General features: G+C 38.0%; 1 protein-coding gene across 4 annotated transcripts in view; it reads right to left on the bottom strand.

Annotated features, from left to right (window-relative positions):
* The window catches only part of Ptchd4 (patched domain containing 4), a 175,318-nt gene that overhangs the window by 110,702 nt on the left and 38,628 nt on the right, over positions 1–25,988 (bottom strand). For all 4 annotated transcript variants that reach the window (XM_075980660.1, XM_075980658.1, XM_075980657.1 and 1 more), the window contains one exon: positions 4,581–5,061. In XM_075980660.1, the coding sequence (XP_075836775.1) occupies positions 4,581–5,061 (481 nt within the window). The remainder of the gene's footprint in view (positions 1–4,580; positions 5,062–25,988) is intronic.

The following is a 25,988-nucleotide window of genomic DNA, read 5'->3' as shown; positions in this document are numbered from 1 at the left end:
GAAAATCAACGAAATAGACAAACCTTTATCCAAACTAACCAAAAGGCAGAGAGAATATATCCAAATTAACAAAATCAGAAATGAAAAGGAGGACATAACAACAGATGTGTAGGAAATTCAGAAAATCATTAGGTCATATTTCGTAAACCTGTACTCCACATAATTGGAAAACTTAAGAAAATGAACAACATTCTGGATAATTATCACCTACCAAAATTAAATCAAGATCACATAAGCAAATTAAATAGATCTGTAACCGGTAAAGAAATAGAAGCCACCATCAAAAGTCTCCCAACCAAAAAAAGCCCAGGACCAGATGGTTTCAGTGCAAAATTCTACAAGATTTTCAAAGAACTGATTCTAATATTCCTCAAAATTTTCCACACAATAGAAACAGAAGGAACATTGCCAAACTCTTTTTATGACTCTACAACTACCGTGATACCCAAACCAAACATAAACATTACTAAGGAAGAGAATTACAGACCAATCTCCCTCATGAACATTGATGCAAAAATACTCAATAAAATACTGGTAAACCAAATCCAATAACATATCAGAAAAATCATCCACCATGATCAAGTTGACTACATCCTACAGGTTTCAGTGATGATTCAATATATGAAAATCTGTAAATGGAATCCACCATATAAAGAAACTGAAAAATAAAAACCTCATGATCATCTCATTAGGTGCTAAGAAAGCCTTCAACAAAATACAACATCCTTTCATGATAAAGGTTTTTGAAAGAGCAGGGATACAAGGAACATACCTAAACACAATAAAAGCAATATACAACAAACCAATAGCCAACATCAAACTAAGTAGAGAGAAACTCACAGCATCCCACTGAAATCAGGAACAAGACAAGGTTGTCTACTCTCTCCATATCTATTTAATACAGTTCTTGAGGTCCTAGCTAGAGCAATAAGACAACAAAAAAAGATTAAGGAGATACAAATCGGAAAAGAAGAAGTCAAACTCTCATTATTTGCTGATGATATGATAGTTTACATAAGCAACCCCAAAAATTCTACCAAGGAACTTCTATGACTCATAAATACTTTCAATAATGTAGCAGGATACAAGATTAACTAAAAAAAATAGTAGCCCTCCTGTACACAGATGATAAATTGATAAATGGGCTGAGAAAGAAATCAGAGAAATATCACTCTTCACAAAAGCCACAAATAGCATAAAATATCTCGGAATAACTTTAACCAAACAAGTGGAAGATCTTTATGACAAGAACTTTAAACCTTTGAAGAAAAAAATTGAAGAAGACAGTAGAAAATGGAAAGATCTCCCATGCTCTTTGGGTAGGTAGAATTATCATAGTAAAAATGGCAATCTTACCAAAAGCAATCTACAGATTCAAAGCAATGACCATCAAAATCACAGCAAAATTCTTCATAGACCTCAGAAGAACAGTGCTCAGTTTCATACGGAAAAGCAAAAAATTCAGGATAGCCAAAACAATCCTGTACAATAAAGGATCTTCTGAAGGCATCAAACTCTTCTACAGAGCTACAGTACTGAAAACAGCCTGGTATTGGCATAAAAACAGACAGAAGGACAAATGGAACCAAATCAAAGACCCAGCTATTAATCCACTCACCTACAAACACCTGATATTTGACAAATAAGCAAAATAATATCAAATTAAAAAAGAAAGAGTATTTAACAAATGGTGCTGGCAAAACTGGATATCAACATGTAGAAGAATGAATATAGATCCATATCTATTGCCATGCACAAAACTCACATCCAAATGGATCAAAATCTCCAAATAAAGCCAACCACACTGAACCTCATAGAAGAGAATGTGGGAAGTACACTTGAACCTTTTGACACAGGAGACCACTTCCTAAATATAACCCCAGTAGCACAGACACTGAGAGAATCAATTAATCAATGGGACCTCCTGAAACTGAAAAGCTTCTGTAAAGCAAAGTACATGCTCAATAAGACAAAATGGCAGCCTACAGAATGGGAAAAGATCTTCACCAACCCCACATCAGACAAAGGACTGATCTCCAAAAGACACAAACACTCAAGAAATTGATCAAGAATTGAATCAGCATTGTGCAAATGTTGTGCATGCCAGTGATAAATACGTATTTAACAAATGAAATTTATTTATATTTCACACCACATTCTCCTTTAGCACCTTCTCAGCGATGAGTTTTCTGTGAGTCGTAGCTTTGCTTATCTGATGCCTTATATGCAAGACTGTGATGTTTCCTATCAGTAAGTCAGTCTCTGTCTCTGTCCCATTCTCTGTCTCTTTGTTCCTCTCTAGGATTAGAGTTTGGAGGTTAATATAAACCCTACAATTTGAGAGTGACAAATATTCTACATTCAACAGATGAGGAATTAAATAATTTCATAGCATCTTCAAATTTATTACTAAGTAGCCCAAATTCTTCATTGTCAATGTGAAGAACCAGATCAAACTATCATTACGGAGTGTTCAGTATAGCACGTAACGCAAGCAGAATACTGGGATGGAAACACAGCCTTGGTGAAGTGGAACTTCTAAACATCTGTGTGGGTCTTTCTTTGCCATGTCTTGGGAGCACAGCAGACACGTTCCTCTCAGAACTGCAGCAGCACCCTGGGTATACACTGACCTGTCTGCTTACAGTCCATACCCATGGTGTCCAGAGTTGATTTGTGGTTCTAAAGTTCAGTGGATAGGGACACAGTATGTGTTATACATCTGGATTTTTCTATCACTACTCTTGTTAGTGTTCTTGCTATTAGGAATAAAAACACCACTTTGTCCTTGTAGCGCTGACATTATAATCGAGCGTTACTATAGGTAGATTTTCACCCCGTTTGTATAGAGTGTGTAATTCTATCCTTTTCTGAAAAGTATCTTTCTATTCCATGATTAGGATGCCACTGGTTTTGACCAGGCTTTAGCAAGCCATGTCTTACTTGTGAGTCTTACTTTGTGATTCTTAGAAATCTTGTGTCAATTTTCAAGTCGAGAAGAACTGGAATATTTAGAAAAGGTAAAATACAGTCCTAGACTCATTTTTATCACTAGTGGCAAAATATTTTACATAGTTTTGGATAAAATATTTTTATTACCTAATTAATATGCGTCTGTGATGATATGCAAAGTTTTAAAGACTCAATTGTGTGAAGCCATGGGCTGTTTCATTTTCATTGTGGAATTCACTACACTTTCATACAATGCTACACACTAACATTTGTAGCTATTTGTAGAGCATTTACTTTAAACTAGAATCTTTCATTATAGTCTCTTAAATTAAAAAAATAATAATTTGCAGAGCTTCCATTATTATATTATGAAAGAAGTAATGCTTAAGTTGGATTCCCAATGCTGACACATGACCTCAGTTTGTACAACTTGCCTGCCCCTTGTTTATTTACAAATTTGCTTGTGAAGGTAGAAAGAAATGGGCCACCTAGAGAGCTTTCTGCATGCATATTTAGCATTTAATAATAAAGCTTATTTACATCTATTTTTTTGGGGGGGGGTTCGAGACAGAGTTTCTCTGTGTTGATTTGGAATCAGTCCTGGAACTAGGTCTTGTAGACCAGGCTGGCCTCAAACTCAGAACTCAGAGATATCTGCCTGCCTCTGCCTCCTGAGTGCTGGGATTAAAGGCATGCACCACCACCCTGCTATGACTGATATTAAGCTAGTACATCCAAAGCCATTCTTTGTAACTTAAGGATCTCTTGCTTGTGTCAGGTCACTAGGTCACCACCTGGAGGTTCAATTTCTGAATTATTACACACAGTTATACCACATAGAGCAGAGCCTTTTGAATACCACAAATATCACCATCATCTCCGCTTTATTGATAAGCCATACCCATCCTGTCACCGAGTCCTCACTCATGTCTATTCCCAGAAAATATACATACACAGACACCACATACATGCATTCACATGTGTCATTTTTATATTTAGGTCATGATTTATGTTTGGCTGGGAGAATATTTATTATTTTAATTATGGATGATTACTATTTTTTTCACTAGAGATAAATATATAAGCTAGATCATATATCTATGTGATATCAGACAGGGTTTTTTAATTTAAAAAAAATTTTTTTACACAGGTAAAAGAATACAGTGGGTTCTGTGCAATACTTCTAAATGAGTTTGAGTTTCCTTTAGATCTCTGAAATTAAGACACATCTGTTGCTCTTAAACCTTTCATTTTCCAGTATCATTAACTATCATGTCACTATCATTGAGGGTAGCTATGATGGGGGGCACAAAATTCATCAACTCTCCTTATTTTTATGTCAGATAATTCCAATGTGTCAGCTATGAAGAAACTGAGTAGAGAATTCCCATATTATTCAATTTAAAGATTTCTGACATCATTAGATGAAAGGGAATGATGATTTGATTTTTGGGTACTGTACTTTGAAGGCCTCAAAAAGGTAAGACAAACCCAAACTCTAAGGCAAAAAAAATACACAATCACACACCAAAGCAAAAGCTAAAACAGATTTCCACCTGAGAAGTCAAGAAAGTACTACCTTGCCCCAAACCGGCAAGAATCCAATTACCACAAGGATGGATAGTTACCCATGGCGAAGAAAGGGATTCCCAGCAGGGTGGAGTTGTATTTCCCGTCTGTGATGAAGAAGATCCCAGCTGCAGTGGCGATGGAAATGCATACTGTGAGTACCCCCAGGAGGCCCAGGAAGGGCTTACTGCGCAAGCAGTCCTTCATGGAGCTGGACAGGGTGGCCGTGGTCAGGATCAGCACGAGGCTCACCAGGACCTTGCTTCTGGCCAGGATGCTGGTCTTATGAAAGTCTCTCCAGAGGCTAAAAGATGCCAGAGAGTACAGTTGAAGGTCTTGGTGCTCATCCTGGAGCTTCCTCATAAGCTTACAGAACTCATTCTCCCACTTCTCCCCTATGAGGTCTTGAGTGGCAGAACCATAGGTCTGGAGGTAGTAGGTGATTTGAATGGCTCTGGCTGACTTGACCCGCTGGTCTTTGCTGTTTGGTACTTCCACTACCCCGCCCAGCTGGTGTCCAATAAAACTGTTCCTCCCATCCTTGAAAACAGAAAGAGGGGAGACTTCAGTTACCAGAAGGATGTACATTCCAAGGAACAGTTTCTTATTCTAAGTGAAGAAGCACAGGAATGCAAAGAGAGGTGCCGGTGATGGTGGAATTGATGTGGGTGGAGAGGAGAGTCGGGATTTTAGTCTTAATCTTTTGGAGCTACGTGGGAAACCCTGCAGGATGAACAGGAATAAAGATGGTGGAGAGAGTGTCAAAAAGCCTCATGCGAAAAGGCTCATACATTTGGATTTGCCAAATGCTCTCACTCGGTACCTTTTCTTCTATAGAAATCTAGTCCAATTCCTTAAGAGCAGATCAAGTTTATGGTTTATGTTTAGCCGTAAGTAGAGCAAGGCATGAGGCTCACCCTAGGCCATGCTAAAATGATGGAGTAAATTTTCCTTCAAAGAGATACTACATATATCTTTCCCAGAACTCCTGGCCCTAGTCCTGCCCTGATAAGCCACCACAAGTTCTACAGTGTCCTTGTTCCCTTTTCTGCCTTTTTCTTTCAAATGCTGACCAGAATGTAAATTAGTTTTATTTCCTTGATACTTTGGGCTTCCTTATTTTCTGTAGAGTCTCCTTTCCTGCCATATATCTGACCTTTGTTCTAGCTCAATGGCATGTTTTTTTTTTTCTTTTATCTTTTTCTAGTCTCCTCCTCTACCAGTTTCTGATATTTAGTTTGCCCTGGGTGGTCTCCTTTTAAATTCTAAAAAATTGTCTTTGAGCTTCAAAATGTAACATGTAATCATCCTATATATAAATATGCTAAGGTTTCCAGTATCAACATAGGCACCAACATGCAGACAAGAACAGCCTTACTTCCTTACATTTGTGTGGTCAAATGAATAATTCAGAAGAGGATAAATACCTTTCTCAAAGCTAGTGTGGTATTGAAACAATCCCTGCATGTGGTACCAGCACCTGCTGGGTCTGTACAATCTCCCCCTCCCCTGACAACACCTGAATCTGTCTTAGACTTATCGTCTCCTGTAGGTAGATTCTCAAAGGAAGCTGATAAAATTTTCAGATAGTATCACCAAATGGTATCCAAGCTTCAATGCTGAGCTTGAGGAGGTGTAGACAAGACCATCATCCTAGGAATTGGGTAAACAAAGCAGTAATCCTTCTTTAAAGCACACTCACTTAGAATTGCCGGTTATTCTCATCCAATGAGGGTGCTCTCTGATTGCCATCACAAAACTTTAATATATTTGGAAATATTATTTTTATCAAAGATGTCTCCACACTTTGGTGGTAATGGCTGATAGAATGTTGAGCCCAAAAGTAAGTTTCAGGATGATTTATAGGGCTGAGAATACATTGTTGGTATCAGGTGAGATGTAGGCACAAAAGAAAGTTTATCCTACAAGTAGTTTGTATGTGAATGGAGTCAGAAAACATGTTCTCAATAGGGTATAAAAGAGTTGATTCTTAGAAAGGAGTATTTCTCTCTAGAGAGCAGTAGGCAACGGCAGCAGAACACTGACCAGTGTGTTGACCATGGGTATTTACATGGAACTACTAAGCATCTAGCTAGCATTTGAGATAATTTGTTTAATCCAGATACCTAGATATGAGGCAACTGTTTGTATTTTGTTTTAACATGTACAAAAGTGTCCCCAATATTTCAGCATGTATTGTAAAAATGAGAAGTTGGAGATATTTAGAGAATGCAATCTCAACTTGGAGAATGATCAAACATTGAAAGATAACAATATCACAGTCACTCTGTGTATCTTCCCCTTTGTGCTAAATAGTTACAACCACCTTAAGAAACCAAACCACTGGGCAGTGGTGATGCACTTCTTTAATCCCAGCACCCAGGAGGCAAAAGTGGTGGATCTCTATAAATTTGAGGTCAGCTTGGTCTATAGAGTTAGTTCCAGGACAGCCAGGTCTACAAAAGAAACCCTGTCTGGAAATCCAGAAAGAAACAAAGAGAGAGAGAGAGAGAGAGAGAGAGAGAGAGAGAGAGAGAGAGAGAGAGAGAGAGAGAGAGAGAAAGAGGGAGAGAGGGAGGGAGAGAGGGAGGGAGGGAGGGAACAAAGGAAAAAAGCCAAACTTGACCAAACCCAAATGAATAACTTATTTCCTAACAACAATTTGATTTGTGGGTTCTCCTTGGTGTATTGACTACTGCAATGAATCTTTGTAATCTTACTATTTCTTTTCTTTCTTAAAAATAAACTGGGGCTGGAGAGATAGCTCAACAGTTAAGAACCCTGCTCTTTTACAGGACCCAGGTTCAAGTCCCAGAACACAGAAGGTAGCATATGACTATCTATAATTCCAGTTCCAAGAAATCTGGCTCCTCTTCTGGTCTCTATAGGCACATGACACTCACTTTGTGTACAGAATTACATGCAGGAAAAACACCCATAGAAATAAAAATAGTAAAAAGCATAATATCAAACTGAAAGTCAGATTGTAAGTTTCCTTGTTTAAACCCATTGGATCTTGCAAAGATTGTTGGCAAGATTTGAGGAAAGCGATGTGAATCATGCCTCAGAACTGAGTAATTGCGGGTATAGTTTGTGTTTGCTCATCAGATCCAAATTGCTCACTTATTTGATGTATTTTATCTAAATACTGACATAATATTTTGGTTCAATTTTTCTTTCTATAACTTTGAAATTCTGTCTTTATTTAAACGTGTGTGTGTCTGATCATCTGAGAAAGCCATATCCCACAAGCTCTGTTTCTTTTTAAGAATGTGTTGTTCTATCTTAGCTCCTTTCTGTCATTAAAAAAAGACCTCTAGGGATTTTTGGCAGCAGTGCAGAGAGTTAGGTACTCTCAGGTCTCACTTGGAGATTATAGTAGATAAGAAGAGTGCTGATCACATGTCTGGACAAAAATAAAAATTTTAAAGATGCATAGATTTTTAAATAGTCAAAATTTATTCAGTTTGACCAACTGCCAACCTTCCTTTTGAAGTTGCCTAATTTTCATTTTTTTTAAAAAAAATAAAAGTGCTTTATAAGAGATAGATCCTTACTGTATCTTCCCTCATTATATTTCAGTAAATAACAATGAATTACTGGTCAATGTTTAAATCTATGCACCTGCACAATATAAATGAGGTGTTTTCACATCCATCCCACATGAAAACTTAATTGGATGGTTGCAATATGTACATGCATTTGGCATAGCCAACCTATGGACTCTAGATAGTAGTAATGGGTTCTTTAGAAACCCAGACATACACATTCTGGGCATGACAACATTCTACTTTTAGATAAGAGTGATAAAGAGTTTCTTTTCTCAAACTAATTGATCATTAGATACTTCTAAGTAGGAAAAACTGAGAATGAATGCAGCAAATATTCTATTTCTTGAGAAACTTCCTTGAACTCATAATATACTCAGGTAGGTTAATGCAGTGAACTGCTCAGAAGATCATGCGACTTGAGTTGTACCATGTTAACTCCTTCTAGTTGGGAGAAATAACAGGGAGAACTTCTATATAGTTAATTATCTCTGTCATCTTCAGTTTTCTTAACTCAACAAGAGATATGAATATATGAGGTGATGGTTATAGGATACAGAAGTAAGTTTTCAGCTTTCTAACTCTATGAAAAAAACTACCTACACAAAGAGTTTGGAGAGACCTGAATGTCAGCAATGCTGTTCCTACAACTATTTGTTCAATATATTGGTTATTTCAGCAGCAGGCTAAGATCTAACTATTCATGGGTAGAACTCTTTTATTTGCTAGATGAGTGAGCCTGGATGCATAGAAAAGGCATACCTGTTAGTTTTGTTAGTTTCTATTAAGATCTGACACCAACTCCAATCCTTCTAGACCTTTATTGAGGCAGAGAAACCACTTTGACTCGTATATGAACACTTATTTTAACTGTGGATCCCCCTTTCCAACTTTCCTCCTCTTCATCTAAGGCAGCCTGTCAGGTAAAATCATGCCTGGAATTTGACTCAGCCTCCTCATTACTCATCGTAACTTCTCACACAAATTTTGAATTTTCTGTGAGTCTAGAAGTCTCGTTACTATGAATGTATCATTTAATTTTTTAAATGGTAGGATGGTAGCATGCTGCCTTCAGTATTGCTCCATTTCAGTGCTGTATTGAGCTCAGCTGTCATGTCACCAACACAAGATGGCATCAGGTCTCCAGTTAAATCATGGTCTGATTCTGCCCTCAATGTACTCTCTACATTGTAGTCATGGCCTACTCAGACAATTGCAAATGAGACCACATCATCTCTATATCTGAACCCTCCACTGGTTTGAACTTGCACTAGGCCTGCAACTGGGGCTCTTTATCAGAACTGCAGAGTGATGGATGGCCACAGCTAGAGATGTCTTCTGACCCTGCCTACTGTTCTATCTCTTTTTCCCGTCTCCTCCTGCTCTCCCTGTGTCTCTTCCTCCTTGAACACATCCCATTAATTTCCATCTTCAGGTTTGTGTCTGATGTTCTCATTGCTTTGAATATTTCCCTATATTCTTCTTAAATCCAAGACTACTTCTTGTTATGAATGTCTTAGCTTAAAACAACAACAGCAACATTGATGGAGGAAGGTCATTGGTTAAATAAAAAGAAACTGCTTGGTCCTCATTGGTTAGAAGATAGGTGGGAGGAGTAAACAGAACAGAACGCTGGGAGGAAGAGGAAGTGAGCTCAGACTCCACAGCTCTTCTCTCGGGAGCAGACACCTCAGAGAGACGCCTTGCTCCCCGCTCCAGGGAAGATGCACGCAATGAAGCTCTGACCCAGGATGGACTTAGGCTAGAATCTTCCCGGTAAGCGCACCTAGCTGTGCTACATAGAATATTAGAAATGGGCTAGTCCAGGTGCGAGAGTTAGCCTAGAAGAGGCTAGATAGAAATGGGCCAAGCAGTGATTAAAAGAATACAGTGTCCGTGTAATTATTTTGGGGCATAAGCTAGCCGAGCAGGGGGCCGGGGTGCTGGGAACGCAGTCCCGCTGCCCATATTACTACACAACATCAACAACAAACTATTTAAATCTAACCTACACTGGACACCCTGTTTCCCAAGGCCATTGCACTGTCTTGTTTTATGAGCTTCCTGCTAATGACATCTACCTGAGATAATTGTATATAGTCATTCAATTTCTCCTTTTCTGTATCTTCAATTAGAGCACACACTAACTGAGATCCATGACCTTTCCTGGCTTGCTTACTAATAACTTCCTGAAGCCTTAAACAAGCCCAGTCTCTGCATAACGCTCGTTAGTTGAGTGAACTCACCTTTACGTGTAAACCACTAATCACATTACATTGCAGAGATTGTTTTGCTAAAATTGGGTAATTTGAACTATCCCTTTTCCCCCCCAATCTCTTTAGTTTCTCGTATCACGTTCCCAGCATATATTGCTTTTCATCATTCGCTGTGCATCAAGCCCATGCAGGACAATAAGTCACTACTAGTGACAGCAGACAGGGGGCCCCAGTGAGTGCAAGACAGCCAGTGAAGAAGCATTCACATGTATTAGGCTTGAAGGCAAAGGAGGCAGGAGGCTCAAAGAACCGGAGGGAGCCGTGAAATGTGAAGTTAGAGAGGAAATAGTGCTCCAGCAGCACTGCTTCATTAAGGGGAAAGGTTGGTAGTTGAATATGAAAATATGGGTGAGTGTATTCAGGAGAAAGACTTGATGTACTTTTTTGAATTCTTACACTAGCACACAATGATTAAAGGTTTTTGGGGTCAGGATGATTCCGAAGCAAAACATCAGGAAATCCTACAGGATTTCAGATTCTGGATGCAGCATAAAAAATGCCAGCAGAGGCAGTCTCCAGTAGGTAAATAATTGCAAGGTGAATCAATAAAATCACAGGTCACAATGCTGTCTCCCAGCCATAAAGCAGCGCATTAAGGTCTCTGTCCAGTGACAGCAATGCAGGAGCAATATTCCTGGGTCCTTGAGCTTGTGTTAAGAGCTACTGTTCTATAGCCTTCAAATTACTTCCAGCCCGTCTACAACTCTACAGCAGAGGGAGAGTTAATCTCAGAGTAAAGATCCGAGATGTCCTCACAGAGATAAGAGAATGTGGAGATACTCTGCAGACAACTGTGCACAGCAATAACTACTCAATGATGCTTTGACAGGGTAAGGAAGCAAGCTGAGCATTCATTTCATTGGATGCTGGGTTAACATGCAGATAGTTTATGACTATGAAATAATTTTGTCAGCACAGCTCCTGGCCAAGGCAATTGTAAAACAGATTTCATTGATTTTTCAATGAGGTAGATGCTGCAAGAATATTATAAACTTCTAGATGGTCAACTGCCTTTTATTAATGAAGAGTAAGTCTTCGTGCATACCAAGGAGCTAGTAAGAGTTTTAAAAGAATGATGGGATTTTGTTTCTTTCTTTGCATAATACTTCCATTGCAGTTGTTTCCTAACATCTTTCTTTGTTTCATTTCCCCTTGTTAAATGTAAATACAAAATAGGATTAAGTGAAACCATCACTTATCTTGATTTTCCATCACAGGGTTTTGCATTTGGAAGGAATAAGCAAGTAATAAGAAAACAACTTCCTACAAGGTATTTGATTAAAGAATAATAAAAAAGTCATTTTCTAGATGAGTACTTTAAAGCATTAAAATGCCCCAAGGAGAGAATAAATGCAATTCCTTTGGTCATATTTTAAGCTCAGAAAGTGTAGTATTTCAGATTGTTTTCCAAAGAGGAAGGCTAAAAAAAGACACACAAGATTTCTGTGCTGCTGAAATAAAACAAAATATTAACCTACCAGAATATAAAATAATTTTAGCAGAGCATGTTAGCATGTCAGTGGCCTGAGCTTGGTTGGAATGATTTAATCCAAGTAATAGACTCAAAGACAGAGGATCTTGATTTTGGTTGTCCTAGGCAAGTATTTCATTATTCTCGAGGAAGGGTTATACTGACATAGCTTCAAGGCACCAATGAGGTCAAAAGAAAGTAAACAAGCAAAAATAAGGTTACAGCTACCTACAGTGGCAGTGGTGGTGACTTCATTCCTGTTTCAGGCTCCAATGCTCACATACTTAGTGATAATTTGTAAATGTACTTGAAAGAGAAAATTTGCAAAACAGTGGTTATATGAAAAGACTTGAGTGGCCACCTATGATGCTTATGGTTCCACCCACAAACATGACAAGGAGCATGAGTGTCTTAAACTCATTGGCCATAGTAAGATTTATTACTGATTAACACCACAATTGAAGGCTCTGCTTTCCAGGGTCATTTCTATAGTTCATAAAATAAAATCTTTATGGTCTTGCAAAGGTCATATATGTTAATATAAGGTATGATTAGTGCTCAGATAGGGTTGGGTATTGTTCTTATTAATATGCAACACCTGGGATATTTATATAATATTGTTTATTCATTTAGTCATTTAAAGTTGTTCTCCACTTCCCAGCAGGTGTCTAAAATGTGCACAGACACAAGTTTGTAGGCACAGGACTAAGTCATAGGAGTTTAATTTCTACTTCTGCTATAATAAGCAGGTGTTTCCTGGTTTGTCTCTTCTCCAAGTGAAGCAAAAAAAAAAATAGTTTCTATTATCTCTGAAGTTCTGATCCACTCTTTGTTAAATGTTATCCTGTTTTCTGTTTGTTTTTCTTTGTTTGGTTGGATTTTTTGTTGTTGTTTTCAACTTTACAGAGTTAATGTTCTTTGGGAAGATGAACCTCAGTTGAGAAAAATGCTACCATCAGATATGTCTGGATGCAAATCTATAGTACATATTCTTGATATTGATTTATGTGGGAAGATCCAGTTCACTGAGAGGTTATGCCATTTCTGGGCTGGAGGTTCAGGGATTTATAAGAAAGCAGGCTGAACAAGCCAGTAAACAGTACTCCTCCCTGGCCTCTGCATCAATTCTGGCCTCCAAGTTCCTGCCTTAAGTTCAATCCTGCCCTCAAGATGGGCTACAACTAAAGCTGAAATAAACCTCTTCCCAATTGCTCTTGGTCGTGGAGTTTATCATAGCAATAGAACCCAAATGATTCCTCAGTGGTGAAGACATTACATGTTAGAAGACCAGCTAGATCAGCCTGCCTTATTGTGATAAAATGGAAATAAGAAGAATGGGAAAACAACATAACCTATGCTCATTTCCATAGCAACAGGAAGTGTTATCACTTTCTAAATCTGGACAAAGTCACTTCTCTTCCCTTCTGTAATCTCCAGAAAGACGCCTTAAATAACAACAAAAAGAAATGTGTCCCCTTTTCCTAGGGTGTAAATAGTCAGCAACCCAAATGGAACTGATCAATTTTTTAATAAGTAAAAGCCATTTGTTCTTCAGATCCCTATCAAATCAGCTCTCCCATATGTATTTTTTCCATTTATGCTAAATGTTCCCAGAAATTTATAAACTGAATAGAAATAGCATTATCCACCTGTATCAAATGAAAATGATATTGGTTAAAACAGGAGGCAGATATAGGGAAGATGAGGACCCCCAAAAATAGCAGTTCCATTTCTGTATTTCGTCCAGGGCCAAATGGTACAGATGTTCTCAGTCCTGTCTTGGATGGAGAGTTGAGGTCTCAGAAGAGAAGTCTGGCGCTCTCTCTCTCTCTCTCTCTCTCTCTCTCTCTCTCTCTCTCTCTCTCTCTCTCTCGCTCTCTGTGTGTGTGTGTGTGTGTGTGTGTTTGTGTATGAATAATTGAACTTATGGTCTAAAATGTGCAAGGCAAGTTTCACAACCACTGAGATATATTCCGATCTCTGTCTCTGGTTATCATTCTTTTCCTAAGCAGCACTACCTATATGGGGTCATAAGTCAGTGTGTGGTTAAAGTTCTAGTCCAGAGGCTAATTCTTTCTCAGGAATAATAGTTTGAATTTTCATGATGGAAATGATGATGACCTATTTTCTAATTTCAACCCATCTCTTAAGTGATCTTAAGGATTCAACCCTTGGACAACAAAGGCTACACAGCATTGAGGATATCTGATGGTGGATATTAGGGTTCTGTTGAGCCCCACTGAGGAAAAGCTATTGTCTTCTGATAAAAAGAATAAAATATATATCATGTCCTGGATGGAGACATGCTCCAAAGATTAAAGCATCACATATCAGTGTTTCCTCTCTTAACAGTTATTCCAATTAGCTGGCCTTGCAAGATATCACCCCTTAGAAAGGCCAGTTCACTTAAATCCATGCAAGTAAGATGGGAAAAAATTATCTCTTTAATACTATAATGTGCTTATATTTCCCAGATCACCCGTCTCTCACCTGGTACAGTCACTTTCAGAACTTCCGTCATCAGCACCATGGTCTGCCAGATTTCTGTATTATTCAAAAAAACATAACTCCTGCTTTTCTCTATCTCGTAGTCGTTTGGATACAGTCAAGGCCTAAGCAAGCTCTTGAGACAGTCTGGGCATTGACAATCCTTTTCTACAGAGGCTCCCTTTCCTTCTGCCATTCAACACTGCTTTTGAGACACTCTGGGCATTGACTATCCTTTTCTATACTGGCTCCCTCTTCTTCTGCCATTCCATGTTGGCCTGTCTTGTTTGCTGTTCCATTACTAAATCTTCCTGCTTTCCCTCCCCCCTCTCCATATCCCTCCTCTTCGCAGTTGCCAGAGTTACATCTTCCCAGCCCTACTTTTTTCTACACACTAAAAATTTTCTTTCAAATCCGTTTCTAAAAATCTTTATTAATGAGACTAGGATATGATATGAAAATGAATATTTTGTTCCTCTGAAGCTCATATTAATGATCTTATCCCCCCATCTCCATTAAAAGTGTTAAAATTATTCTTTTAGCTAAATTGTTCACAAAGGAATCATAATGGTTACTCAAGGACGAGTATCTTATATCAAGCGGTATATAGTTATGGCGTTGACCTGCGTTAAGGAAGCTCACTGCCACCTAAGTGAGCACTTGAGGAATACTGAAAGTCCCTGTGTCTGGTGATGCCCATAACGCTTTGGTAGAAGTACTGAAAATCTTGCCATTCTAATCCTTTTTTGGAGTAAGAATCTTTTTCCTTAAAAGGTTCTGTTAATAACCATAGGGCCTATAATGAATATGGCACTTAGTTTATCAGCACCTGAGTTGAAAAACAGGTCATACTGACAACCTACAGGGGAAATCTCAAAGTACAGTTTAAAACATCCTTTGATCGGGGTAAAGATAAGTTCCTGTTTCTGAAAATACTATGCACCTTGCACACATGATCTGAACTTCATTTTCTCTAAAAGTCTGCCAAGGAGTAACTTTTGCTTTCCCAGAACTTTCCATACAAGCTGACAAAAGAGGGAAGCTACCAAGAGACCTACATAGCCTCTGAATCACAATAATGACCAGCATAGCAAGATATCCCTTCTGGCTCAGTTGTGGCACTAATATCTTGATGGTAACCGACAACTGCCTATTTGGACTTAAGGCCCCTTTAACAGAGAAGAAATCACTCCTGGTTCTAGAAACCTAATCAACTACTTGGGGCTAGTGAGTTAATGGGTCAGAGAGGAGAATATATAGTCTCATGTTACTAGACCAGCATCATCCCTAACTGCATTCTAACAATGTATCCATAAACCCACAGGTAAGCTGTAGCTCCCACTCCTCATCAAAGTCATTCTGGTAAGCAACAGAGACCATCGCAGAAAGCCACCAACTGCTCATGGGGTGTCCATCCCCAATAACTCCTGCACCCAAGGCTCAGGGAGCATCACAGAAGAGAGAAGCAGAAAGATGACAAGTCAAATGACCAGAAAGTCAGATGTGAGATTATGTCATTAGAAATGCCAGGGAATATTCACCCATGACACCTCAACAATATGGCTGCCTGAACAAGACCTGAAAAAGAACAACACTAACAGACATAAAAGGGGGGCAATCTTATGGGGCCCCATCTTTAAACAAAAACCTACAGGCAATTAAGGAATATCGAGGGTGGGAGAAGTAGTCTTCTCAACGGATGAGTCCCCTAATAGGTTATCCAATACTGAGTTGTCAACACTGACAATATACATATACCAGCAACACACTAAATTGGCTCAGTAGTGATTACATTGTATGTATATATGTATCAATAAATTAATGTAAAAGAAGCCATAGTTTGAAAGGAAGTAAGTGGGCACATGGGAAGGGCTAGAGGAAAGAAAGGGAGGGGGATAGTGTTGTATTTATATTTTTTTATAAAAAAATGTTTAAATAAAAATATCATCTAAGCAATGGGAAAGTTAAGAAAATGAGAAAAACCTCAAGCTTTATGCAGATATTTATATAAGACCTGAGTGTGGTGAACATGTCTAGGTATCTAGATGTTACACATGGGTGGAAGCAAATAAGAAGGCAGATCCATTTATTCTAGGTGGGCGCAGGATAAATTGCTGAACTGAATAGTAGTTATTTATTTCAGAGATTTTGTGGCTATGGATGGAATAGAAGACTGAGGTAGGAATAATAAGTATGTAGGGGTATTATCTACTATCATCTATCATCTATCTATCTATCTATCTATCTATCTATCTATCTATCTATCTATCTATCATCAATCTACTTATCTATCATCTCTGTCTATTATCTATCTATCTATCTATCTATCTATCTATCTATCTATCTATCAATCTATCATCTATCATTACCAACATCATCATTATCTCATTATCATTTATATACCTACCTATCTAATACTGGTTAACATAAAGTGCTAAGGGAACATTAAGAAGGAATCATTTGGCCCATAAGGCACTAAGAAGGTTTTTCAGAGGAACAGTGAGATTTTTCCTTGCCCAGGTACGTAGAGAACAGCAGTATACATGTCTCCACAAGAGTGTAAGCACATTGTGTTTCTGGAACATTCAGAATGCCTGGAATCTGCAATGAGATTGGGACAGAGAGTGAGAAGGGTAGTCCCCCCCCCCGCTTTCTTTGATTGCTCTGTTAATAACTGAACTGCTAGAGAACATCAGGGATGGAACTGTGTACTGGAGAGCAGAGATGACACAGAACCTAAATATATATGTATATGTACATATGCATATTTGTCTTCCTCACAGCTTCCTCTAAAGCATCTTACCTAACATTGTGTGAGCCTTAGAAAGATATTTTTAAACATCTTCTGAAATACACACCATTCTGAAAATAAATGTCTCCACACCTGTGTTTTTTCTCCAAGAACTACCTTGTGTGGAGTGTTAAAGGCATTTTAACAAAATTTTGCCTCTTTGAGGTGTAGGAGTTGTTGGGAATTATACAGATTTCCCATCATTCCAACACCTTAAAATATCTGTATTAAGTGTCTGGGGAGGTAGATTGCTGGGCATGAAAAACAAGATAAAGACAAATAAAAGGGAAACACATTTTCTCCCTTAGAAGAGTTTATGCTTTTGTTACAGGAATAAAGCACATAGATACAATGACAAAAGGATAAATCATGAGGAACATTGCAGGACTGAAGATGGCTCAAAAGTCTGTGTAAGTGCTGGTGCACAAACCTGCACTTACCACAAACAGGCAGTATGACTCATAGAAGGTATACACACACACACACACACACACACACACACACACACACACACACACACAGCATTACAAAAAAAGCCCTGGTTTGTACTTGGTACAGATTCCAGGTCATTTTTTATTTTATCTGTAGGGTATTTTATATTATAAACCAACCCCTCTTGAATCATTTACAATAGTAATAGAGAAACAGAACAGAGGTAGTCTGGGATGAGAGGGATAAATTAGGTGTGACACTTCATCAAGTTTTACATTGAAAAGAATGGCAGTGGAGGAGATAAGAGGACCAAGAACCAGCATTCCCTCAATCCTGGGATTAAGTTCTAAGCAACAAGCTCATCAGGACATTTCAGCCTTCTTTAGGATGGACTGTAGTTTTGCCCATTGAGGTACAATGAGTGAAGCATTCTATTTAAAGTACAGGTGTCAGTAGATTCCCACTACTAAGGGTAAAATCCTAACATGCTTAGTCTCTGAGCTGTTCTGACATTGCACTTGGCTAAATAGCATTTTCTCAACAAAGAAAATCTCACAAATTTGGTGTCAATGTCACCTCTTTATTGACTGAGTTTGCAATACATCTTCATATGACTCTGTTCCCCTTTCTTTTTTCTCATTTGGTCCAATGATAGCTATCTTTCCGAGCAGTTACTATGCATAATTGCATACTATGCATTCTTGAAAAATAAATATGACTTATATAGTTTTGAACTCTTTAATTGTTATAATGATAAGGATCTAGAATTATGAAATTAAATAAAGCTATTAGGAAATATGACATTGGTTCATGTAATCTTGATATAATGTTAGAAATTTAAAAATGCAGTTTTATAATTTTTGTTTTTACTTTGTTTTCAAATGTATTGAATTAAATGTGCATTCAAAGAGACCTTTTTGGATAGTTAATATATATCTCCACTAAACTTCTGATTTTAATGGAGATAGGGAATATGGATTGTACCTTTCATTAGGTCAAAAAAAATAGAGATTGTGTGAGCGAATGTGAAGTCAAGAATACAGCCTTTATCTGCAGTGGTGTTTGAGTTTAGTTGTGCCTTATTCCTCTGATAAAACAAAGGTTCCAGTCTAGGGTCTTTACCAAGTCAATTCAGACTTCAAAGTTTAATTGTCTTTCCATCATGCACTTCTCATCTCTTTCTTGGTTCATCACTTATTTCTCCTTCCCCCTCTCTCTTTGTTTTTTCTTTAACTATCTCAGAATCTTCCTCCACATGTTCTGACATTTTCCCCTTTGAATTTGTCCTTCTGCTCTCTGAAAGTCAACTACCTTAAACTCACAAGGAGGCATCATTATTGAACTCAGTCAGCAAAATGCTAGCTAAAGGATGCAACACTTGATTAAGTTCAATTTATCACCACTGAATTGCTTCTTCTTTGTAATCCCCCAGAGGACAGGCAGGCTTTGATATTATGGTCTGTGATATACATCCTAATCAGATCTCTACAGTTGATCCTTACTATGACCAAGATATTCTGCCTCAATTATGAAAATAATTGAATGCTATTTGATAAGCCAAGGAGGTAAGTATTCTCTTATCATGCAGTTCCACGTGGGAGCTAAATATTATTTTTCTCAACATGGGAAAAGAGAGTGTGGTAGATTAGCTTTGTCACTGTATTAACCTTTCCTTGGCTGGTGAGGTATATTTTAGAAAGCAGTCTTAAATATTATCTGGAAGAGAAATACTTCAATGCCTCAGAAAAGTAAACAAAGAAAACATATAGATATTTGAATTAAGAAAACACTCTAAAACAAAGCACATGTATTTTTCTTTTTAAAAATGATATTTTGCTTCATTGCAAAAGAGTAACCAAAACTCACTAAAGATTTAAGAAATAAATTACTCTTTTTTATTTCTTCAGAGATAAAACAAATCTCTTTCTGATTGTTTATATTTAAGGTCTGGTGTGGGAAGTCTTTCTGTATATTTGTTGTTGCTTTTATTGGTTAATGAATAAAGAAACTTCCTTGGCCTGTGATAGGGCAGAATAAAGCTAGGTGGGAAAACTAAACTGAATGCTGGGAGAAAAAAGGCAGAGTCAAGAGACTTGTAACCACCAGAGGTGAAAGAAGCAAGCTGTCAGCTGGAACCTTGTCAGTATGCCACGATCCTTGTGGTAAAATATAGAATATTAGAAATGGCATAACCAAAGATGTAAGAGCTAGCTAGCAATAGGCTTAAGTGATTGAACAAGCAGTGATTTAAATAATATAGTTTCTGTGTAATTATTTCGTAGTCAGGGCAGCTGGGAATGAAAAAGTAGTCACCAACTGCAAAGGTTAACACTAAAAGTGGTTTTTATTCCACCTATAGTCACTTGTCTGATATAGCATCAAACTAGGTGTGTTGTAAGCTGGGCACTAGGTCAGAAACATTTAATTATGCATAATAACAGTTTACTAACGTTAGTGAAGAAGAGAAAATTTCATGTCATTGTATTGTTTAAATGAGAATAGTTCACAGAAAAATTCCCTAGTCTTTTTTAAATTTTGTATTTTTGTGAGGCTTTTCAGCTAATAATCTCCACAAATTACATCTTCTTTTTGATCATGCATCCACATATTTACTTAGAAAATATGGTAGCCTTAAAAATCCAAGTAGTGGTAACCGATGGATAACCCCAAACAGTGGTGGATAACACCAAAGTTTTAATACTGGATGTATTTAGATTTATAAGCAGTAGGAGGAAATATTAACCTAGACAGTTACATCAGATTGAAAACAATTCTTATGGAAGTAATAATCAGAATGAAGCCAAGTTTTAGCAGACTGATGTACACTGTGGCCGAGGGTTTATCACCTTCACTACGTACACTTGTACTGCTTTCATTTCGAGTAACACAAAAGCACCCCTCCTGCCTGTGTAGTCCAGATGATACCCCATCCCAGGGCCTCTTTCCATTTGCTTTTAGTTTTAGGAGTTTAATTTCTCATAATCCGACGATCAATACTTCTTTTCAGTAATCACTGCTGTTCTCTTTAAAGCATAAAACTTCAGCATAAAGAATTCTTCCGAATCCTCTTATATAAAATTCTAGGAAACACAGCGGCTCGCTTCCCTATCTTCAGAAGGAAGATCGATCCACTGTACACGGTAGAGCTCCCAGGACCTGGTTCCCGTGGGGAAGGTGGCCGCTTTGCCCCACAAACAATGTAACTGGAAATAGCGGCTTGGTTTTAAATTCAAGAAATTTGGGCTGCAATGCTCATTTGGTTGTGTGTTACTACTTGGGCTTTTCTAATTTCGTTCACACGCTCTGGTCCTTCTTCAGTTAGCAACTGGGATTGAAGGGCTCATATGCTTCATGATCAGAGTCAAGTTTGATATTTGAAGGGGGCTGGCATCCTGGGTGTGTGTATTTTGTGAAACCTTATCAACAGTTGCTACCTAATTAGCTAAGGGTGGCTGAGTGATTTACTGATCTTAATAAAAATAAATTTAAACAGACCATGGCGCTTGACAACAACTCCGCCCCCATCAGCCCCAGCTTGCAATATAAAGAAGGTTTCCAGGGTTCTTTATGTGGGGTATTTTCAGCTAAAGTGAGGAGAGAAAGATCCAAACCAAGCCTGATGCAGGCCTGGAGATTTGCTCTCAGTACCACCTAGAGCTTGCTTCTAGGTCAGTGAAAGTTTCCAGGACAAATTTTAAGGGGAACGTAAAGAAGATAGCTCAAATGCCTCCGCAAGTCACTCTGGGTGACCACTAGGCCTTGGGTCTGCACAAATATGGAAGACAACTCATTATCAGAGCAGACCCAGCAATACTGATACGACTGAGCTCAGAGAGTTAGGCCGTTTCCCTCGTCCATGGCAGGGATCCCAGGATCCCTTGGGATTTAGCATCAGAGCTACCTGTCAGCATCACCATCTGCTTTATTCCAGGTGCTGAACAGATGGGCTTTCAAGGTGTGACAGGTTCCATAGAGAGGAAGTGTCTGCAGTCTGTGCAGTGCTCCGGAAGCCAGAAAGCAAGATGGAAAACACAGATCTGACTCTACAGTTGTAAGAGGAGGGAGGGGAAACTGCGTTCGGGATGTAAAATTAAATGAATAAACTTAATTAAAAGATATACTTTTAAAAAATATATTTAATAAAAAATTATTAAAGAAAGTTTTCCCATCGGAAGTCCTGTCGCTAAAAGTATTAGCTGAGGCATAAAGGAGCCTCTCACGGTTGCCTTTAAAAATACCTATTTTGTCAGGTGTGGTGGTGCACACCTTTAATCCCAGCAGTGGGCGGGACTGTGTAGTGGAAGCATGTCTCAAAAAGATAAAATACCTATCTTAGTTTCATATATAAGATGGAGTATGCTAAAATCAGAGGGACTTATAAGTTTCACCTTATGTTTAGAGCTCCATGATTTGAACTGGATTATTGAGAGAAATGAATTTTATCAGAATAATTTCCAGCAAACTTTGATTTTAATATATTTGTTTCCACAAGATATTTCATTGCTGTGTGTCTTTTATATGTTACATATAATACATATGTTGTATATAGTATATATATGTTATACATGCAGCATATATTATAAAGGGATTCTTACAACGTCCAATGGAAAGAATATGGTGGCGAATTGAATGTGTGAAATACGAGATGGAAGAGTAAAACAGGAACGGAAATGTTGCTCAGTAATGGAGCCCTAGCTGCAATCCCCAGAACATAACAGAAAAGGAAAAAGTTGAAAAGGTCCCTTTTTTATTGCTCAGGAAGTTAGTCATTACTCAGTGAATGAAAATTTGATATATTCTGATATCATTTTTACTTAAATTTCAGTTATTATTTCAAACATTGCATACCGCATAAAAATAAAAAAGTCTTATTCATATGATCTTTATTCTCAATCATTTGACTCTAACTTCTCAGAGATAGTGTTTTGTTGTTGTTGCTTTGTCTTCTGGGTACCCTGGTAAGAACTCTGACTTGATTGCTCTGTCTTTAAAGAAATTCTTGGAAAATACCCCACCATGTAATCTGAAAAACAAGCCTCTCACAATGTTGAAAACAAGAGGACTAGTGAGGATTTCCAGAGTTACGAGAATACTGGTGGGTTCATGAAAATGTAAGCCGAGATTCAGGTCAAACGGTCAATCCTGTGGAATTTTTATAATTGCTCGGTATTTAAGCCAGGTCCTCACATACGTCCTTTCAGTATATCCCAAGCTCAACATTTTCTTTTTAAATCCCTGAGACAGGTCTCATTATGCAGCCCAGATGGCCTCAAACTTATGCTCCTCTTTCTTCAGCCTCCCGAGTCCTGGGATTACCAGAATGCATCATTATACCTGACTTCAGGTTATGAAGAATTTAAGCATCCGAGGAATTCTTCTCCAGGGATAAAGAGAAGACTCTAACTCATAGAAGTAAGAAGCATAACACTGAGAAATTTCATAACAAAATAAGTTTTCAAATTAGCATTGTCTCATAGAGACTCCTCATTAGTGAACTATTCCGTGCCATAAACAAAGAGGCAATGGAGATGGGTGCCAGCCCGTTGGCTGACATGTGCTGAGCTATCTCAGAATAATTTTTTCTTGGCTCTGGGCTGGAAATGTGCTCGCATTTTCTAATTCATTAAAATAAAAGTAACTTGGACTCTGCATTTTCCCTAATTGGAACATTCTTCCAGGGCTCTTAACAGGGAATTCTCACCAATCAAGTTTAAGTAGTATCCGTACAGCCTTTTGAGAAAAAAGGATTTGACTTTTAATAAGAAATTTGCATCTTATTATAAGGATGTTCCTCTGTCCTTGACGGGGCTTCTCTTCACAGAAGGAAGGTCTCCTCAGGATCCTGTGCTTAGTGTATAGTATGACACATTCTAAAAAAAAAAGTTATCTTAAATATTCTTTAAAAGTTAAAAGAAAATGAATATTCAAAAAAAGAACATGTATTCTTTTTGGTGCAATATAAAGCATATTGTTAGAAGTGACTGCTCAGATTTCCTATTTCATGACAAGGTATCTGGAAAGATGGGGCTATTGATGAATGAAATGGTGTGGGATGAGGTGTGGAATATGTGAGAGTTCCTTGTAAATGGGCGGCCTGCTTATTCAGGTCACTTGAGTCTATGGTGGCTGGTAAGCAGGAAAGGCAGTGTCTCTGTCTCTGTGCATACATGTGTGCATGTTTGTTTAGGTTGGGAGAAAATACTTCCAAAATTCAAACTTCATTGGACATGAGAAGAATTTGAATAGAAAGAAGTAAAATTAAGCTATGAGAAATTAACAAAAAAGATGATGTTTATGAAACAATAGCATATTGTGTGGAGAACAATTTGACAACTTAATACATTTGCTGGTGAAAATAAAACAGATTTTCAAGTTGGATCAAAATGAGCATGAGAGTTTCAGCATTTCTTCCAGAGAATTTCTTGTATGCGATAGTAAGAAAAGTTAGAAATAAGCAACCTTTTTAATAAATTTAAGCTGACAGAAACCTATTTCTTCTGGTACTAGGCTATTTTCTGTATCATTCCTATGACATTTCTAATTATTACATGATATTTTAAAGTTTTCCTTTCTGTCTTTGCTGGAAACTCCCTAAAGGCAGAATAAAGGAGTGGTGGTTTTGTTTTATAATTGTCTATTGTAACGAATCTTCTCAAGAGTTATTAAACAAAAAGACATGTATGTCTCATTAGCTAAAAGTATTTTCTTTGCATGGTATATGCTGTTCTGAACAGAAAAGACAGTTTCTGAGTACATAAAGAAACCAATGGGCTTTCCAATTAGCATATGTAATTTCAAAGTGTGAAATCTGCCGGCATCATGGCTGCAAAGCATCTCTCAGAAGGTGCTTGGCAGAACCTCCTTCCATCATTATAGAAATACCGTCGACCTGAACTTCTGCGCCTGAAATACTGTCATTCAGAGAATTTGATGCCTTTAATTTGGGGAGCTTTCAGAAAGCTGGGGCAACACCAGAGCCTATGGGAAAAAAACTGTGATATTTGTCTTCTTTCCATCCTATATGGTCATCTTTGCAGCCCAGTGCTCTCGTCTATCCCTGATTTTTAAGATCAGCTATGTGCATGTCTACCTCCATTCAACAGCAGCAACAAATGGCTCCACAAATGCTGTGCTGGCCGTGCCTCTTCATCGAGTGCCACAGGCCTCCATCTTTTCCTCTGGACTTACAGCGGGTTTTATGGACTCCCACTACAAACCACACTCTAGCTTCCAGACCTGAACTTCTTCACAGAGTGTGTCAGTGACGGTAGGCATTGAGATGTGAGAACTTATTGAAAAGACTACACATTGACATGCGGAAATGCCACATCACACTAACATATAACAGAAAAGCATGAAAGTTCCCAGCAGATGGGTGGGGCCCAGGTAATTAAAATTTGTATATCAAGTTGATAATTGGAATGATGTCAGTCATATTTGCATGGTTTCTGCCTTTTTGCAAAAATCCCTTTGCACTGATTTCCATAAATTTGCACTCACCTCTTATTTGTCCTTGAAACTTTTACAATTAGCTGCTACTCTCCCTTAGGAAGACAAAACAGACAACAATATTCCCCGAGAGATCACTGTTAAGAATATCACTGAACAGGAATGACTGGCGTGGAAGCTGCATCTTTCCCATGAGCGGGATTACTCACAGGAGAGTCTACTACTTTGGAAATGGCTACCCACAAGATAGATTTTGAAAAGTCAAACATGATATATGAAGCATCATGGTCACTGAACTTTTAAGGAAACTCCAAAAGCCAAAGGAACCTTGAGTATATTTTAGAGTTCTGACTAAAATTTTCCATATTTGCCATTTTAATTATGTGATGTGTATCATATATATACATATATATTTACTGTATATATATTACTTATTTCATATAAACTGGTATATCTACCTTACCATGGAAGACTATAAATATGTAGGTTAATAACTCAATTATGACATGTAAATAAAGAGAGATGTCTAAGGACAGACATTACCAGGTAACTACATGTATTTGCCAAAGCTGGTAGATAGGACATCATCATGAGAGATCAGAATAAGAGGGTAGATGTAAGGATTAATGATTGACTACTATTGCATACTTCTCCTTTGTTTGGAAAAGCAAAGGTTATATCAGTACAGTTTGGCTAATACTTTTAAGAAACAAAGCTGACTGGTGGGAAAATATTAAAAGTAATGTTTGTATTTGGGGATCTTGTAGATTTAGAGTGCTAATACTTAAACAGAGTTTGGAAGTCTTACACAGAACCATTTCAGATACATGGCCGAGAGAGTGCTGCGGTGGGAGGAATGGTATTCTCGGGGTTACTGCCTTTCTGTTCCGGTGCAGTTTTGCTCACTGACACCTGAACCACACCGGAGCTTTTCCACATCTGTCAGCAGCTCCATTCCTCCAGACATGATCGCCACAGGCACATCCCTTATCAGAACAAATTCTCTTTGCCAT

This window comes from Microtus pennsylvanicus, chromosome 7, assembly GCF_037038515.1.
Source record: "Microtus pennsylvanicus isolate mMicPen1 chromosome 7, mMicPen1.hap1, whole genome shotgun sequence".
Taxonomy (NCBI): Eukaryota; Metazoa; Chordata; class Mammalia; order Rodentia; family Cricetidae; genus Microtus; species Microtus pennsylvanicus.
The sequence above is the reverse complement of the archived record's forward strand: the minus strand, read 5'-3'. Positions and strand labels throughout refer to the sequence as shown.